This window comes from Grampus griseus (assembly GCF_964374135.1).
Source record: "Grampus griseus genome assembly, chromosome: 16".
NCBI lineage: Eukaryota > Metazoa > Chordata > Mammalia > Artiodactyla > Delphinidae > Grampus > Grampus griseus.
Window position 1 is genome coordinate 3,596,381 of NC_139010.1, and position 18,347 is coordinate 3,614,727.

At 48.2% G+C, this 18,347-nt stretch overlaps 2 protein-coding genes across 10 annotated transcripts in view; one reads left to right on the forward strand and one right to left on the reverse strand.

Moving 5' to 3' along the window:
* Positions 1–18,347, forward strand: part of RAB4A (RAB4A, member RAS oncogene family) — a 95,999-nt gene that overhangs the window by 66,109 nt on the left and 11,543 nt on the right. The gene's annotated exons all lie outside the window — the stretch shown is intronic.
* On the reverse strand, positions 391–17,492 carry CCSAP (centriole, cilia and spindle associated protein). 9 transcript variants are annotated; one of them, XR_014297926.1, is made up of 7 exons: positions 17,006–17,492; positions 5,811–6,079; positions 3,577–4,241; positions 3,441–3,489; positions 3,010–3,089; positions 2,761–2,868; positions 391–2,554 (listed from the first exon to the last, which is right to left on the reverse strand). XR_014297926.1 is itself a non-coding variant. In XM_082674343.1 (3 exons), the coding sequence occupies exons 1-3, from the start codon at positions 17,385–17,387 to the stop codon at positions 4,065–4,067; spliced, it is 828 nt and encodes a 275-aa protein (XP_082530469.1). In that variant the 5' UTR covers positions 17,388–17,492; the 3' UTR covers positions 2,610–4,064. The 9 variants fall into 9 exon arrangements, 1 of the variants encoding a protein (XP_082530469.1); XR_014297925.1 differs by lacking the exon at positions 3,441–3,489; XR_014297927.1 differs by having other exon boundaries at positions 3,441–4,241.

The window sequence follows — 18,347 nt, forward strand, 5'->3', positions numbered from 1 at the left end:
TGCAGAATTTTGGTGAGGGGGTGGTACTGAAAGGAACCTGCACTTTTTACTCTATAACTTCTCTCTGAGTTACTTTACCCATGCCCTATCGCTTTTGTAATTTTCAAAACAATAAGAAGGTGTGAGGGAAAATGTGGCATTTAACGCAAAGTATATACACAGAACGTGTCTTTTCCTGGAAGTATCTAACGTATCTTGTTAAACATTTATCTAATGAAAAATCCATTTAGGGGTCAATGTGATCACCCACTTTCTTCAACCATTTATGTGCTAATCAGAGTTATTTTCCACAAAACAGAAGTTTCAGCCTGTAACATTAATGAACTTTATTCACATTTTTCCAAGTAACTGCAATATTCAATACAAGCGAAAAGCAATACATAGTTCTTAGAAAACACAGCCCCAAATTCCCACTGCCTGAGCCTTGTGATGGTAAGTGCCCAGCCTTTGTTCTTCAGAATGTTAAAGTGAATGCAGTGCTCAAAATAAATATACAATAACAACACAGGGAGACTGTTCTTAAATACAGTTTTGCTAATTATAAAAGAAATCCAAAAAGAGGCCTCTACTGTCTTCACTCAGGTGTCCTGACTTTCAAAATGGAAATAAGTAACAGACGAGCAGCTTTTCCCCCTCTCACACTAGCAGGCTGGAAGGGAGCAAATCTGGACCCAAAACCTAGACGTCACTCCTTGCACATAATTTGGTATAAAGCACACACCTTACATTGAAGAGCTCCCTATTCATCCTATTGTACAAAATCCATTTCAAATACAAGGTCACACTTTTAGGATCACTTTTTAAATATTATTTAGCTGATCACAAGACTACAGTAAGAACCTTGTAAGTCAGGCATTGACAGTTTGATCCCAAACCAACTACAGAATCAGACTGTGTAAATATTAGCACCATTTTTTATCCAGTCCAGTGAAATGTAAAACTATCCACTAAACTATTTTCTACTGAAGCAGTCAACAAGGAAAGTTGTTTTTACTTCTAACATATGCTTGGCCTCTCTCCCTCTTTGCCAATAATACGTTTGAACACTTTATCAAGTACTAACCTTCCGCTGATAAAGTTTACGCCCAGCACAGCCTTAGAACTCAAAAGCCACCTTTCTTTTGTGCAGTTTAGATGGTTGAGTTTATGTGACCCAGTATACACACCTTTCAGGTTACTAGCAATTTACATTTGATGAATCAGTGACAAAGCTATTTCATCAGAAGCACCACAAATGTGTGCTTACTACAAGTTAATTCAGATAAACTATGCCCTATTTTACTTTCAGTAAACTTGAAAAAATGTATATATGTGCTTGGAAATTTTCTGACAGTAGGGGAGTACAAGCATTTTGACACCTCCTAAATAAGAGCGATCTTTTAGGTTTTAAAAGCAAGGAAACGGATGGATTCCTGTTTAGTTCTCACTCACCTCGGTCCAGTAGAGGTATTCAGGTGTTACTCAATATACTATTATTGCTTTTAATCAAAGTAACACAGAGAACATGTTTATGACAAATTGTTTTAATTAAGAACTTAAAACCAAAATTTTAAAAAGAGCCTTATGTAGCAATTATTTTATTCTATATTTTAAATATCACTGGATTCTCAGTTTCAAACTTTGCAACATGATAGGTCATTTTAAACTAACTTGACGTCTTATAAGTTGTCCAAAGAAATGGGAACATGATCACATCAGTTTCTAGAATGAGAAGGAAAAAGTAGGACATCAAATTGTTACAACTTAAAAAATTTGGGGGGCTTCCCTGGTGGCGCCGTGGTGGAGAGTCCGCCTGCCGATGCAGGGGACACGGGTTCGTGCCCCGGTCCGGGAAGATCCCACATGCCGCGGAGCGGCTGGGCCTGTGAGCCATGGCCGCTGAGCCTGCGCGTCCGGAGCCTGTGCTCTGCAACGGGAGAGGCCTATTTTGTAGGCTTGAAAGATAATCCTTACCCCTAAAGAGAGAGAAAAGTAAAGAAACCCTAACCAACTAATGACGTGGACATAGGAAGGGCGCTCCCAAGCGCTTCACTTTGACTCAGTCCCTGCTCATGCACGTTAAGAGTACTTTAAAAAGTTTGTTCATTTGTCCTCTACTTAAAAATGGGGAAAAATTGGCCAGCATTGCCCTCTAGGTTCTTCCAGATCTGCATCTGGAGTTTGCGGTAATACGTAAGCACATTGAATATGAGTCTGTTTTCTAAAGGAGAGAGTCTGGCTTGCTCAGAGCCTCGAAGGGTCGGGTTTCTAAGACAGTCCATCAGTGTGGACCCGAGCTACTCCCCTCGGCCTCTTCCTAAGATTGTCAGCTGCAACGGGAATGGAACGCCAGAGCCGTTGGTTAAAACCGAACATGCAGGAAGTGATTTTAAAGAAACAGTTTCCACCATCACGACGCCACAGGAATTTCATCTTCAGGTACCTGCAGTGTTTGAGGACTATAATAACAGCAAGATTCACCAGAATCACTAGCGAGGTTGCTTTGGACAACACACAGACCTTCTTCGTACTAAATATACATCGCAGTGACTGGGAGAGCTCACGATGTATTCACCTAAAAACAATGCAAATATTTTAAAAGGTTTTTTTTTTTTTAAAAAAAGCTCATGATTCTTCAGTATGAGTTTGCAAAACTTAATACAGTTGTGTAAGATGATACTGTGTGAAGATTCTACATGGAATAAACATTTGTGTTCTAAAAACTGACCATCATACTTCAAAGACCCAGAGTACAACTGTCAAGGAGATGCTCAAACTCACATCAAACACCAGACTTCCATTCACATCTGACGTGCTAAGCTGGCCAAGTACTTCCTTCTCTCCTAGGAGGAGTTCACCATTCATCCTTCCTGCAGGTTCCTGTCTCTCCTGGATGGAAAGCAGTGTTTCTCAAAACCACTTTCTACCACGAAAGCAAATGTACTAGAGAGAAGGAGCACTTCGTTTACACACATCTCTGCCCACGCACACGCCAGCATCTGCTCACGTGAGGTCCCACACAAGACCTACCGGCTAGGAACCTCGGAGGAAGGTATTTCAACCAAAAGTCTGAACGGTGTACATCATCAAGGCTTTGCTACTGGGGAGTTCTATAGGGGAGAAAGTAGGGGTGGTCCACATCTCTAATGGGTATCTTAAAATCTGGCCCCATCCCCAACGAGCAGGACAGTTACATTCTAAATGTCACTGCCAAGCTATCAGAAAGGAGGCAAAAGTCCACAGTGCGTGTGTGTCAGAAGGCCAGACTGCAGCAAGTGAACGGTACCCATTATGCGTTCTTAAAAAATCTCACAATAAAAAGGGACAGTCTTTGACTCAAAAGAAACCAGTACTACTTCTAAACACACTGCACTGGTACTTTGCGTACTGGAATGCACTTGAACTATTAAACTATTAATAAGTGCCTAGATGACAGTTTAAAGAGAAAAGATGACCCTCACCCAGCCCAATAATTCTTAAATATCATGGTCCACGCGAAGTGGTGCTGAACTGAAATGCAAAAGAAAGTGAACTGTTAGGAACTACCAAAGCTCTACTTTCACTATACGTGGAATCAGTACTAGCGTTGAAACTCACTTTTAACGTGATATTCTTTCACAAAGAAATCTACACAGAAGGAAAATGAGTCTTCTGCCGCAAGCTGGCGTGATCTTACCAGCTACGGAATCTCAGAAGTCGTTCACAACAGGAGCAACACGGGCTCCACCTAAACTGAGGGAAGATACTGAAGTTAAGAATCTGTAAGCCATTTAAAGGCATTTGGTGTCAGTATCTTAAAAGATTAAGATGCTTTAAAACAAAACCCTTATAAGAGTATCAAAGATTTAGGGAATTCTCATAAATAACCAAATGTCTATGGCTTTCAACTGTCACCCTACTGCTGAGGTAGGTGACCAGGATTCATCAAAAGAGACAATCCTTTGGAAATTCCCTAAGAAAAATCTTGCATAATCAGTTGGTTTCTTAAACCTGTGTCCAGTTTCTTTTGACGGTTTTTCTTTTGTTTTTTCCTTTCTTTCATTTACACTTTTTAAAAGAGGTTGTCTGAGCAACTGCCCCTCCCCTCAAGCTCTGGCGGAGTAGCATCTCATGTACTCCGTCATCCACGGGTTCTCCGACGAGGCAGGCTTGACCCGCCTGTTTTTGTCCACGTCGGCGGAGTGAGCCCGCTGCCTCTGAGCCGCCAGCCGCCTCTTCTCCACCTGCCTTCTGCTCTTGGCTCGCAACGCCGATTCATGAATCTAAGGGAGTCAGAATAAACGGACACTCACTCAGGTGGCTCTGGCGCTAATTTTCCAGAACATTTACAATGAAGCTTCCCCCACGTCACCTGGAGCAGGGCAGAGGCAAGCCAGACTCACCATGTTCAAGAGTTCTGTGTATAAAGGCTTCTCCAGAAGAGCCACTGCCCTGGATTCTGTCTTACCCATCGTCAGCAATAAAGAAACTAGGCAACAGAAAATGACCACCGGACTAAATTTCAGATATAAATGGTAAGCAACTAATCTGCAGGTGCCTCGAGAAACTGGCTCTGGAATATTACTGGAACTCCTTAGCATTAAGCATGGATCAGTATTCCATTGAAGGAATTTAAATGTTTTACAGGGACTTCCCTGGTGGCACAGTGGTTAAGAATCCACCTGCCAATGCAGGGGACACGGGTTCGAGCCCTGGTCTGGGAAGATCCCACATGCCGCGGAGCAACGAAGCCCATGAACCACAACTACTGAGCCTGCGCTCTAGAGCCTGTGAGCCACAGCTACTGAGCCCATGCACCGCAACTACTGACGCCCGCGTGCCTAGAGCCCGTGCTCCACGACAAGAGAAGCCACTGCAATGAGAAGCCCGCACACTGCAACAAAGAGTAGCCCCCACTCGCCCCAACTGGAGAAAGCCCGCACGCAGCAGCGAAGACCCAATGCAGCCAAATAATAAATTAAAAAATAAGTACTTACAAAATAAATAATGTCTTACAGCAAAATACTAACAAATCTCAAAGGATTTTACCAGCTAAGACGTTTAATGAACCCTGTTCAACTTAATCCCACCGGGTTGCCAGAGGACAGCTCTGTTGTCTCAAATATCACTCTAAACAGCACCACCTGCTAGGGCTCAGAAGTCTGTTCGGTGAACACTGGATCCTGGTATTTAACCAGAATTCAAACAGCCTGAGCTTTCTGCTTCTTTTCATTCCCTCTTTGCTTTGGGCTGGAGTGACGGTGTTAGTGCTAACACAGTCATTGCTTTGTGGCTCCACGCGTGAGGCCCCCTCGTCTGCCGTGTCCTCAGGCCTTCGCACAGGGACACTCCAGGGCTGAGTCCGAGGAGAACCAGACCTCCGGGGGATGGATGAGCAGGGGAAACGCAACCACTCTAATTTAATCCAAAGAGAAAACGAGAGTCTAGAGAGATGTCGAGAATGCAGGAGATGTGATCTAACAGACAGACAGTAACAAAGGGGTCAAGGGGATGGGTACCAGTTATCAAGGCTGATGGAGCAGGGCCCATGCCCCTCGGCTGCCCCTCCTGGCCCCCCAAGAACTTGAGAGCCCCAAGTCCTGGCACTTCTCCGCCTGGCTCGGTGTCGGTAAACCCTTCCAGGTTACCAGCAAAACCCCCTGACCTCCAGGCAGCTAACATCCTGCGTCCTGTGTGCAAATCAGATGCCCAGTTCTAGGCTTTCCTTGGGCCACCTAAGACCTACCATGTCCCAAAGCATCACAGTGACCACAGGGTATGACAGCCAATGACAGAAGCGAGGCCATCCCCCATCCTGCAGGGGGAAAGCAGAGAAGCCCGCTGGCACCCACCTCATGCACGGGGGCAGAAGCACAGACGTTGTGAGTTTTCTGGCTCCCTGTATCCATCTGCTTTTCTCCCCACCCATAAAGGGCGAACGGGTGCTTAGGTTCTTTTATTTTAGTTGATGACCTTTGAGGACTCTTGACCGCTCTCCTGCTTCCTCTGGCAGGTAAGGCACTTGGTGGTGGCTGAGGTTCGGTACTGCTGGGTAATTTGTCAGGCTCTCTGGTCCTGATCTGTCGTTCAGGTTTTTCTTTTATGTCTTTCACTGGCAGTGCTTTTTGGAAAAGGAGATAGAACAAGATGAATGCTTTAAATTCCGGTTTACATATAATTACATGATTTAAATATTTGGGATGAAAAATTCATAATGCTTAATAAAGTCAGTAACTTTTTGACTTATAGCTCAATTCACAAGTTTCACTTAAAACGGAAGAACAGAAACACGTTAGTATGATAATTTTCAGTCTATCCCATTTTAACATCAACAATAAATACACCAAGATTGAACCAAGCCTATTCAAAAGGAACAACTATCACTCGCATTCTGAGATTAAGCATCTTAATTAAATACTAAAAGCTAGAAAGCAACTCGGCCTAATGGCTTTCCCCAGGATAAGTCCAATCATCTTATCGTCTTGCTTCAGGGTCAGATCTGGACCTGTGACAATCATTCAACAGCTGCAAAAGGTCCGTCTTCAAATTACTCAACTGGAGCTCCAGGACTGCATTTCTTTGTGAAGCTCCATGATTATGGAAAACGCTCCTTAGTTTCAAAAGCCCTCCATCACAATAGGGAGGGTTTCCATAGCTACACACACACACACACACACACACACACACACACACACACACACACACACACACACACACACACACACACACACACACACACACACACACACACACACACACACACACACACACAGCTGGGCGCCCCCAGTGTGAGCATCTGGGAAGGGGGCTCTTGTTCTTGACGTGAACCAGGGCCCCTGGTCTACACAGGGGCTCTCAGCGGGGCTGGGGAAACTCCAGTGGGGAACAGACTGCCCGCCTGAGGTGAACTCAGATACTAAGAACACAGTCCAAAACGTAACTATTTCCCTTTTACGCTTAGTGACTTTCCATTCATTATTTTTATAAGCACTTTATGAGCTTGTAAAGGTTGTGTTCTTTGTGTAAACCCCTAGTGAACCTGCGTTTCATCTCAGACTAAACTTATGTGCGAATAAGAGCTCCTTGTGCATCCAGGCTCCACTTCACAGACCCCCTTGCTCACATCTGTGGGAAACCCCTCGTTTCCGAGGCTCCAGAATTTGGCTCTAGGTGATGATTTTCCAGCTTGTTATTCCCAAACCCCATCACTTTTAGGACACACCCGGGTCCCTCACCCCTTTAGTAGATCCTTCCCTGCAGACATCCACGTCCCCGTGGAAGTAGAGGTCCTCACACAAAATGCACACGTGTGAACCCTGACAGATCACCGTCATTTCTGTCTTCTGCAATGACCCTGATCTACCAAATTGTTTCATTTATTATTAAGCATTTTAGGGAGCAGACAGCCTGCGTCCGACCCTGGGGCTCAGTGCTTCGCACCCCCGTGCGCCACATCCATAAACCCAGCCCTGTGCTGCCTGGGGATGAGGTGAGATGCCAGCCCTCCACTGTATCATGAGAACCCAGATCCACCCATCACTCACACACACTCCTCTGAGTGATGTGTCCACACCTTGTCCGCTTCTCTTCCCTGGATGTAGGAAAAGAGGAAAGAGCCCATCAGGACCAAGACAACAGAGAGTAGAAGGGGGACCGAGGCTGGTGTAGTCACAACACTGAGAGAGATGGGAACAACCTAAATCATCTTCATCGATTCATTTCCCTTCCTTCTCTTCCTCTAACCCACGTGGGGAGCCTGCCCAGAGAAGACAATAATGATTTGGTTCAAAGGACAAGGTAAAGCCAGCCACGAAGAGGTTAGGAAAGTGAATTCCAGAAAGAGGGACTGGCCTGTTCAACGGCCTGGACAGAAGAAAGAATATACATAGTTCAAGATGACAGGCACACAGAGAGCCTAGAGATGAACGCACGGAGGGGCTGGCGGGTAGCAGCGGGGAGAAAAGACTTTCTGTGCCCAACTCAGAAGTTTCATTTTTTCCTGAAAATGAAGAAGAATCACTGAAGGATTTTAGGCTGAAAAATGATGTGGTCCTATTTTCATTTCGGGAATGAGGTCTCTAGCAACGAACGTGAAGGACAGGTTAGATCAGAGTGGTGGGGACAGAAAGGACAGCTAGGAAAAGATAGCAGAGTCCGGGGAGGGGAGGGTAACCCACAGTGATGGCAGGGGCGGAGCGGTGGGAAAGACCAGAATGGCGCCCACCACACCTGGCCGGTGCTCAGAGTCGCCGGGCACCTGTGAACTGCACACCGATCAGACCACAGTGCAGAGAGCCCAGCGGCACAGGGCGAGATGGACAGGGGAGCGGGCGACGGACACCGCGAGGATGCTGGCAGGCAAAGAGGAGTCTGCGTCCTCAGGGGCTGGGAGCGGCTGGCTGGTCATGCCGTCCTCCAGCAGAAGGCCGCCAAAGGATGGGGAAAGGGTGCTTGACGCCTCGGGTGTGAGATGCCCCTGGAGCCACCAAGAAGGCAGCAGCTGGACCCTTAATCCGGGGCCGAGAAGAGAACGTGGAATCGGAGGGGGTCCTGAGCAGGCGGATGGGGGCCGAGGCTCAGACGGAGCGCAGGTCCCCCAGCGGGGACGCGATGTAGGCGGTGGGAATGAGGGGAAAGGGGGCGGAGGGCGGCCCCGGGGCTGAGCTGGCAGACGGAGCAGCCAGGGAGCCAGGGAGAGAACAGCCAGCAAAGTCGAAAAGCTTCCAGGAGAGAAGCCGGAGAAGGACTCTCAGAAAAGGATGGGGCTTCCCTGGTGGCGCAGTGGTTGAGAGTCCGCCTGCCGATGCAGGGGACGCGGGTTCGTGCCCCGGTCCGGGAGGATCCCACATGCCGCGGAGCGGCTGGGCCCATGAGCCATGGCCGCTGAGCCTGCGCGTCCGGAGCCTGTGCTCCGCAACGGGAGAGGCCATAACAGTGAGAGGCCCACGTACCGCTAAAAAAAAAAAAAAAACTCTTGAAATACTGCCTGGTACAAGATAAGTGTATACACATGTATGTTTCAAAATCCTATTCAAAGTTAAATAAAGACATTTCCAGACAGACAAAACGGTGTCACCACCAGTTACTGTGAAAAATTCTCATACCCTCTTTTCTCAGCAACTGAAAAATACGCTCAGTCTTGATTTAGGACCATGCTGTGCAATACAAAAGCCATTAACCACATGTGGCTATTAAATATGCTTAAATTAATTAAAATTAAGTAAAAATAAATACTCAGCTCCTCAGTTACACCAATCAGAGTTCAAGTGCTCGATTCCCACGTGTGGCTCGTGGCTGCCACGCTGGATGCTGCAGACAGAGAACCCGCCCCTCATCACAGAAAGTCTGATTGAACAGATTGGCTTTTTAAACTATTTGAACAACAGAATTAACATATTTGACCCAATGGGTATATACAGAACACTGCACCCAACAACTGCAGAATATACAATTTTGTCAAGCACATGTGGAACATTTACAGAAATCTACTTATCCAAGCAAGGCCATAAAGCAAATCTTAATACATTTACAAAATTGAAATCATATAGAATGTATCCTCTGACTATCATGTAATTAAGCTAGATACAACAACAAAAATAAATTACTTCTTTAAATCTCCAGTTTCGAAATTAAAAAAAGCTTTTTTAATTGAAGTATAGTTGATTTACAATATTGTGTTAGTTTCAGGTGTACAGCAAAGTAATTCATATATGTGTGTATATATATATATATATATACACACACACACACACACACACACATATTTTTTTCCAGACTGTATTCCATTACAGGTTATTACAAGGTATTGAATATAGTTCCCTGTGCTATACAGGAAATCCTTGTCACTTATCTGTTTTATATATAGTAGTTTGTATCTGTTAACTCCATGCTCCTAATTTATCCCTCCCCCTAAAAACATTTCTAAATAATGTATGGGTCAAAAACAAATCATACAATTGCACAAAAATGTGAATGTACTCAATGCCACTGAGCTATACACTTAAAAATGGTTAAAACGGTAATCTGCGTTGTGTGTATTTTACCTCAATTTTTTTTTTTTTTTTTTTTTGCAGTACGCGGGCCTCTCACTGTTGTGGCCTGTCCCGTTGCGGAGCACATGCTCTGGACGCACAGGCTCAGCGGCCATGGCTCACGGGCCCAGCCGGTCCACGGCACGTGGGATCTTCCCGGACCGGGGCACGAACCCGCATCCCCTGCATCGGCAGGCAGACTCTCAACCACTGCGCCACCAGGGAAGCCCCTACCACAATTTTTAAAAATTAAAAAAAAAAACCATTAAAAAAATGGTGATAGAGGGCATTTCTTTCTTCATCCTGTTCCTATTAGAAATGTTTCTACAGTTTCCTCACTAAGCATGATACAGCTAAAGCAGTAATCAGAATGCAATGTATAGCCTTAAATCAATATATCAAAAAAAGGGGGGGGCAGGGGAAAAAAGTCAATGATAAGCATCCATCTTAAAATGTTATAAAAATAAGCATGAGGGGCTTCCCTGGTTGGCGCAGCGGTGAAGAATCTGCCTGCCAACGCAGGGCACATGGGTTTGAGTCCTGGCTGGGAAGATCCCACATGCTGTGGAGCAACTGAGCCCATGCGCCACAACTACTGAGCCTGCGCTCTAGAGCCCGCGAGCCACAACTGCTGAGCCCGTGAGCCTAGAGCCCGTGCCCCACCACAAGAGAAACCACCACAATGAGAAGCCCACACACCACAGCGAAGAGTAGCCCCTGCTCGCCACTAGAGAAAGCCCGCGTACAGCAACAAAGACCCAATGCAGCCAAAACAAGTAAATTAAAAAATAAAAAACTAAAAAAAAAGTAAGCATTAAAAAATTAGAGTAAGGAAAAAAGATCATGAATTAATAAACATATAATAAAGAAAACCAACATAGCCAAGGGTTAGTTTAGGAAAAAAATTAACAGAATTCACAAACCTCTAAGACTGATAAAGAAAGTGAAAAATAAGTAAAAATAGAGCAAATGGGGTCAGCAGGCTAAATGTGCACTGGCGACACATGCATATAGTCCCTTCCTCCCAAAACCCCACTAAAGTGAAGGAAAAAAGGTATAAACCCGCAGGACAAAGAGTAAGGAGGCGATGACGTCAGACAAATTTTGGAAGATGGAAAGTGACGAAGAGATAGAAGTGACTCACAGGAAGAGCAGGATGCTACTGACTCCCTGCCTGAAGAGCCCAGGACACAGCGGAGCCCCGCAGGAATTGGCACCGAGGCACCAGACTCCCCAGAAGGCTAGTGCAGCAGACTGCCTTCCCAAAGGTCCGGCATCAATCAGTGCCCCAGGGGTTCCTCTGACAGTGTAATATGAATGTGCCTCTGCTGAGAACCAGGGTCCATGCTGCTTCCCCTTGAACCTGGGCAGACTTTTATGAGCAGAGAATGGGGTGAAAGAGGTGCCACGTGGCTCCCGGCAATAAGTCGTAAAGGGCAATACAGCAGGTGCCCAGCTCTCTCTCAGGAACGCTCGCCCTTGGAGGCCAGCCTGCATGTGACGAGGAGGGCCAGGCACCTGAAGATGTCACCTGCAAGCATCCTAGCAGACGGCCGCAGTCCGACGCAGCAGAGACAAGGCACGTCCTGTGCCTGGGGCCAAATTCCAACCCACAGAAACCACGAGCAATAACAGAGTGAGAGCTGGATTCTGAAGCACTAGTTTCCAGGGTAATCCTGTTGTGCGGCAATGCATACTTCTTCAACAGTCCTTCCTCTGCTCCTCTGGCCAGGCGACCGCCCTGCCCCCGCCCCAGAATGCAAGTGCCTTACAGCCTGGAGAGGGACGACTGGAGGGCACCAGGCACAGCGGAAGTAAGGGGGCACCTTCCTGAGAACAGGATGACGTGGTAAAGAACGGGATCCCTCCTCCCTTCCCCCAACTCTGCTGCCGGATGCTGAGAGCCAGGCTTGTGCCCGCCCAGGCAGAAGGCTGGATGAGCACTGAGAAGCTGACACTAGAGAAACGGGCAGGTACTGACCTTGGCAGCCCCCAGAGAAACAGCAGGGTCCTCCTGCAATTACGGTCACAAGCTCTAGAAACACAGCTCCCGAAAAGCCCTTCAAGCCTCACTCTTAAATATGGACAGACAGGCTAAGAGCAAGCATTCAAGTACATCCTTTAATAAGAAAGAGACCAAAATATAGAGGAAAAGACTAGGCTGGGAATATAAGAGAGCGCTCAAAGGATATTTATGGCTTTGGGGCGGGGGAGGGGGGTGTTAAAAGAAATCCAGAGAGAATAGGATGCTATTTAAAAAAATTTTTTTAAAGAACACTTGGGACAAAAAAGTAAAAGTAATCTCTTTGAAATTAAAAACTAGAATGGTAGAATTTAACATTTCTATACAAAATGTGGAAGATAAAATTAAAGAGTTCTGGAAAACAACCAAAAATTCCAATATCAAAAAATTTTTAAATAAAAATGTTAGCAGTTTGATCCAGGAAGTACACCATCCAACTAAAAATAATTATAGAAAGAAAAACTGAATAGAGTGGAGAAAATTATTTTAAACAGTACTAGAAAACATCACGGAACTAAAAGAAATGTTTCCAGATTAAAAAGGCCCACCAAGTTGTCAGCCCAATGAATGAAAAATGACAGACACATAGAATTTTAGAGCACCTAGGGTGAAGAGAATGTCCCAAAACTTCCCTCCCCAAAGAAAAAAGAAGGAAAGAAAAGAAAAAGAAAGAAAGAAAAGAGGTCACGTATACAAAATAAGCATCAGAATAACATGGTACTTCTCAACAGTAAGACCTAAACCTAGGGCTCGACATAATAATGCCTTCAAATACTGAAATTTCTAACCTAGGAAGTCTCTATCTTGCCAAAATGGCAGTCCAGCCCTTGGATAAAGGCATTTTCAGACTGCAAGGTGACAAAATGCTTACTCCCCTTCAACATTTCTCCACCAAAAGGAAGGGAGACTTGAGACTTGTGAGATGGGGCCGCATAAAGGAGTTGAGCAAAAGGAATCCTCAGGCAATCAGTGAAGAGAAGCCTCAGTTTGACAGCTATGTCAGGTCTGGACAGCATAAAGTCTAAATTAAAACAGGAGAACCAAGGGTTCCACAAAAATGTCTCCAAGGAAAATAATGAAACGAACAGAACACCTAATGTGCTTGGCATATGACAAGTTTTACAGTACTACCAGACTCTTTCAGGCTGAATGAGTGACGGGAGTACCAAAAACAAACAAACAAACAAACATAAAAGTAAAGCTATGATTAACTCCAGGAAAAACATAAATAACCAAGAAAATGTAATCAGCATGTACTACATGGATTACCTGCAAATAACATTTACATAGCCGTGATCATCCAAACACAGAATAGTGCTTTAATGAAACAGTCACATAGTTAATACTGTGGGACAAAGTAGGTGCTGGTATGTGTCTAGGGGTGGGGATGGCCAAGCTAAGATCTCGAGCTAAATCATCATAAATATACTGACAGGAAGTCAGTATATAATGTTTAAACTAAAAAAGCCAACATTAGTCTGAATGAAAAGAGTGTTGCCCACAATGCTGAAACGCAAGGTAGAGAGTTGGAAGGAGGCCCCTAGGGAGCGAGGAGCATGGCTGGTGGATGGGTCAGGATTATTTTTTCATTTTAAGCCTATTTTTAAAAAAATATGCATACGTATAACTGGTTAAAAAATAAAATTGAATTTAAAAAGAAATGTGAATATGAAGAAAGGACTTGGAGACGTTCTAGACCCTCTTTGAAGCAGGCTGCTACGGAGAGAAGGGAGTTCGCAGTGAACGAGCACCTCCACCCACACCCCCCACACAGGGAACTTCCCGACAGTTCTTATACCCATTTCTTAAATAAGAACGAGAAGTCAAGGATCATTAGACATTTGAGAAAAGCTTCTAACAGGAAATGCAGGATTACAAGCAAAAGAAACAAATGCAGGGAGACGGAGGGGAAACAGACTGTGCTGAAGAAACACGCAAGAAGAAAGTGGACAAAAAACTCCTAGCGCCGTTCTCAGCAAGGTAAGAGAGGATACTATGTGCACGAATCAAGAACAAAATACTGTTTTTTTAAAGAGGAATAAAGAGAGGGAGGGAAGGGAGGGAGGGAGGAAAACCTAGAAAACAATTCAACAGCTCTTATATTAAAAAATAAATAGGATCCCACAAATGAAAAATGTAATCGAAGAGTTGGAGGATGAGGTTGAGAATCCTGCCCAGAAAAACAGAAGAAAAAGACAGATGGAATGGGGGCCGGGGTAGAAAATTATAGGATACATTTGTGAAGTCTGACATCCAACTAAGGAGTCCAAAAAGAAAGGAACAGAAAAAAAATAAAATAAATAGAAATGAGAAAACAATTCAAGAAAACTTCCCAGAATTACAAAACATGAGTTTGACTGCAAGGACCCATGAAAGCACATTGGAGGAAAACAGGCCTGGATCGGGGAAACTTTTCAGAACACAGAGGACAAAGAGAAGACCTGAAAAGCTTCCCGAGGCAGGGAACGTGTTATCAACAAAGAACGACACGGAAGTGTAATGGCAACATCAGAAGTTCCAACACTGGACAGCAACACCTCCAGATTTTTTAAAGACAATTACTTCTAACCTAGACTTTCATGCCCAGCCACAAACTACTGAATAGTGAGGGTAGAATCTTTTGACATGCAAGGTCTCAGAAAGTTAAACCTCTCACACACCCTTTCTCAGGAAGGTACTAGAAGGTAATCTTTGTCAGGAGAGGGTAAACCAAGAAAGAAGACGATGTGAGAGCCACACAACAGAGGGTCCTACCCAAGAGAGAAGCCAGGGAGACCCTGCGGCGGTGGCCAAGGGCCATCCCAAGATGCAACCAGGCCAGATGAAAGTAGGTCAGAGGCCCCGGGAGGGACGTCTTAAGATGGGGAGGGTGACAGTGAACCTGATGTGTCCGTGGTGTTGCAAAAGAAAGAAAAGGGAATCACGGCAAAAACAATATAGGGCAGCTGTGAGCCACCTTTCCACAGGCACTAACTGTGAATCTAACAAACTCTATGATGACGGTGCTGAGAGGGTGGGGATAGGCCATGTGTATGGGTTAGGAGATCACTAAAAAGAATTAAAGCCAATAGATGGTGCTAAAAACTGAAAAAGATCAAGAAGTATCAATAAAAGCCATGTTACCTGGAGAAACAGAAATACACAGCAAGGCAAACCAGAGGAGTGGGAAGTGGCCGCCTAGGGAATAGGCAGGCGGGGAGGGGAGCTGCAGTAGCGGTGCTCAGCCACATAGAGCTACACGACTCTGTGCACACACGGCTTCAGTAAAGACAAGGGCTAAGCGCCTACGTTTTATAGAAACTCAAAAGCGTGCTCATCATTCCAGAAACTGTCCACTGAAGAACAAGGACTTTCAATCCTGCCATTCACAGGGATAGACAGGGTCTGTGACAGGCATGAGCAAACCAAACGATCCTGGGATTGGGAGTCCTGAAAGCAGAAACATCCTTTCTTCTCCTGGATGCCTAAACCAGAAATATTAGCAGAGAAAAAGTAACTACCTTAGCCACTGGGAGGATTTAGTGTCTCTAAGGAAATCAAAATAATCACGAACTCTTGCAAACACAGACGCCATCCATACTACAGTGCTGTCTAAACACCGCATTTATATACGCATGGCAATAGCTGACAGCTCTTCTGCAAACAATGAAGGGGGAGAGGCGGGGAGAGAAAAGCCCATTCAGGCTGATAAAGTACATCTCATAACTGAGCTGGTAGGTCAGTGCCCCCTTACCCTCTCCACCTTCTGTTATGCGAACTTCTAGCAAAGGTTAGGAATGGGTGGGAATTCACAAGTAACCTGAGGATGGAGGGGCAGCTCTGCCACCGGCCACCGATGACGAACTGAGAGTAGCTGAAAACAGTATAACAGGACTCAATTTCCTCTCCTGCTCAGCATCTCACAGAGAAGCTAGGATGAGAGTCTGACCGAGTACCACTTGCAATTTGGCAAACAAAAATAAAATCACTGATCATGTATCCTGAGTTTCATCTATAAAACTCAGATAAAAGCTGTGGTCCCATCTCTTAGAATTGTTTTGAACGTTGAATGAGAAAATACATATTCTAAGATCAGTGACTGGATGCATGACAAGCTCTCAGTACCTTTTAGTTATTTTGCTCACCAGAGCCTCTTTAAAACTGAGCGACGCCGGGTGGTGCCTGGCCCACGTTAGAGTATCAGGAAGAAACCGGGGGTTCCTCCAGGATGTATCTGGGGCATCCATTCAACTTGGCCCCTAGCACCAGTGACCAGCCAGCCCGCCTCACACGCCGAGAGTTCCCCCAGCTCTGCGCTCCTCCGGGCAGGAGAGAAGGCGCGGGGCCCCGGCAGCAACTGCAGATGCACCGCCCCCAAGAGCCATTTTCCAGCTGCCTCTCCTCCCGCTCACAGCAGCAGCAGCCGGAGGAGGGGTGGCGAGAAGCGGAGGGAGCCAGGCACTTACAAGGATTATCTCCCACCAGCCGGGAGTTACGCAACAGTCTGCGTAAACAAATGCAAAATATTCCTTAGGGACAGCGCGGCGAGGTCAGGGAGTTAACACAGAAAACAACGGCCCCATTCAAAAGACAGAGCGCTTAGCTCAGTGGTTCCTAACCTCTGGCGGTCACCTTCGAGAATCTGATGAAAGCTGGGCGCCTCTCATAAAAAAACGGGCGCTCAGAAATAAAGAGATGGGAGTTCAGTGGTGCAGAGGCCACCAAGGCCAGCGGATGAAGATCCGGGGACTTCGCCAGGGACACGTCAAAGGTGTTCACATTGGGCTCAACCCAGAGCCACCTCATTACGGAATAAAGGGTGGGAGGGCGGAGGCGGGGCAGCCACCTTCATTATTTTGTCAAGGGAGGCGCATTCTCCGCCTACCCAAAATACCTAGATTAAATAAAATCAAGGAAGCGCCTGCTCTGAGCGCTGCGACAAACAGCTGGGCGGTTCAGAGGAAACCCAAGAGCAAATCCAGTCCCGCGAGCGGGGCCCTCCCCGGCCAGGTACCTGGCAGCGCCGAGTCCTCCGCGGCCTCCGCGTCCCTGGCCTCCGCGTCCCCCGCGGCCTCCGCGCCCCGCTCCTCCTCCGGGGCCGCGCGCGCCCGCTGCTCCGGCTCCTCGCGCGCCGCTGGCTCCACGGGCGGCGGCGGCGAGGCCGGGGCGCACTGGGGCGCGGGGGCCCCGGCGCCCGAGGACGCCGACGACGCCGAGTCGTCCGAGGCGCAGGCCGGGCCCCAGTCGTCCCACAGCCAGGGCGCGTGCGCCTGCTCCAGCAGCCGGCGGCCCAAGCGGTAGTGGAGCAGCGCGCGGTAGCACGGCCCGTACTCGTCCCAGCGCGGCTCCTGGTAGCGCTTCATGTATTCGCTCTTCACGCCGCTCCCCGGGGACATGGTGCCTCCCGCCGGCCCCGAGTGCCCGCCGTTCCGCGCCGCGCTGTCGCCTACGGAACCCGCGGCACGACACAGAGGCGCGCCCCGCCCCTCCACTCGCCCGACCCGCCGCGACGTTTAAACCCGGAGCCCCGCCCGCACGGGGCGGGACGTGGGGCCGGGAGCGCGGGCGAGGGCGGGGCGTGGGGGCGGGCACGGCGGGGGCGGGACGGGCGGTGGGCGGGGCGAGGGGCGGAGGGAGCGCGCGGCCTGTCCGGGGAGGGGGAGGGAGAGGGGGAGGGGGAGGGGAGGGGACCTGGGCGCGCGGCCCCGGCGGGGGTGGGGGCCGAGGGGCAGCGGCTGCGGGGCGTGGGGGTGTGGGGGGGTCAGCCGGGAGGGCGGCTCCGGAGCTCAGAAGCCAGAAGCCGCGGGAGCCCGCGGATGGGCGGTGGAGGAGGGAGGCGAAGGAGGCGTGGGCGCGGGGAGCTGGGCGGCCTCGCAGTCCCAGGAGAGCCCTCCGAGCGCGGCGTGCGGGCGGGAGGGTCGGACCCGCTTACCTCCTCCGTGCGCCCTCGGCCCCGCGGCGCCGGCCGGTCCTCTGCGCGTGTGGCGCAGCAGCCCGGAGCCGCCCGCTCTCCCCGCGCTTTCCTGCTGAGCAAGATGTCGCCGCCGGCGCGGCGGCCCGCGCTCCTGCAGCAGCCGGGAGGGCAAAGCGCCGCCTCAGTCCCAGGAGCAGATGCCTCCCGCGCGCGTTCCCGGGCCCCGGGCCCCGGCCCCCGCCCCGCTCGGTGTGGGCGGCGGCTTCGGCGCTGCGCGCGGGGACGCGGGCGACTCGGCTGGCCCGGTCCCTTGCCGCCGCAGGACGCATCCGGGAACGAGGCCGCCCCCGCCAGCCCGCGACGTTCTGTGTTCTCTTCCCGACACCTGCGCCGGTCGCGCTCCCCAGAAACAACCCCAAGTCCGCACGTTGGCTCTTGCTTC

What these genes read in the sequence shown, in the direction of transcription:
- CCSAP (XM_082674343.1), bottom strand. Translation starts at nt 17,387, where the DNA reads ATGTCCCCGGGGAGCGGCGTGAAGAGCGAATACATGAAGCGCTACCAG. An exon ending in GGAGGACTCGGCGCTGCCAG is followed by an intron (nt 6,080 to 17,005) that starts GTACCTGGCCGG and finishes TTTTCCAAAAAG; the next exon opens with CACTGCCAGTGAAAGACATA. An exon ending in CTTCTGCCCCCGTGCATGAG is followed by an intron (nt 4,242 to 5,810) that starts GTGGGTGCCAGC and finishes TGACTCCCTTAG; the next exon opens with ATTCATGAATCGGCGTTGCG.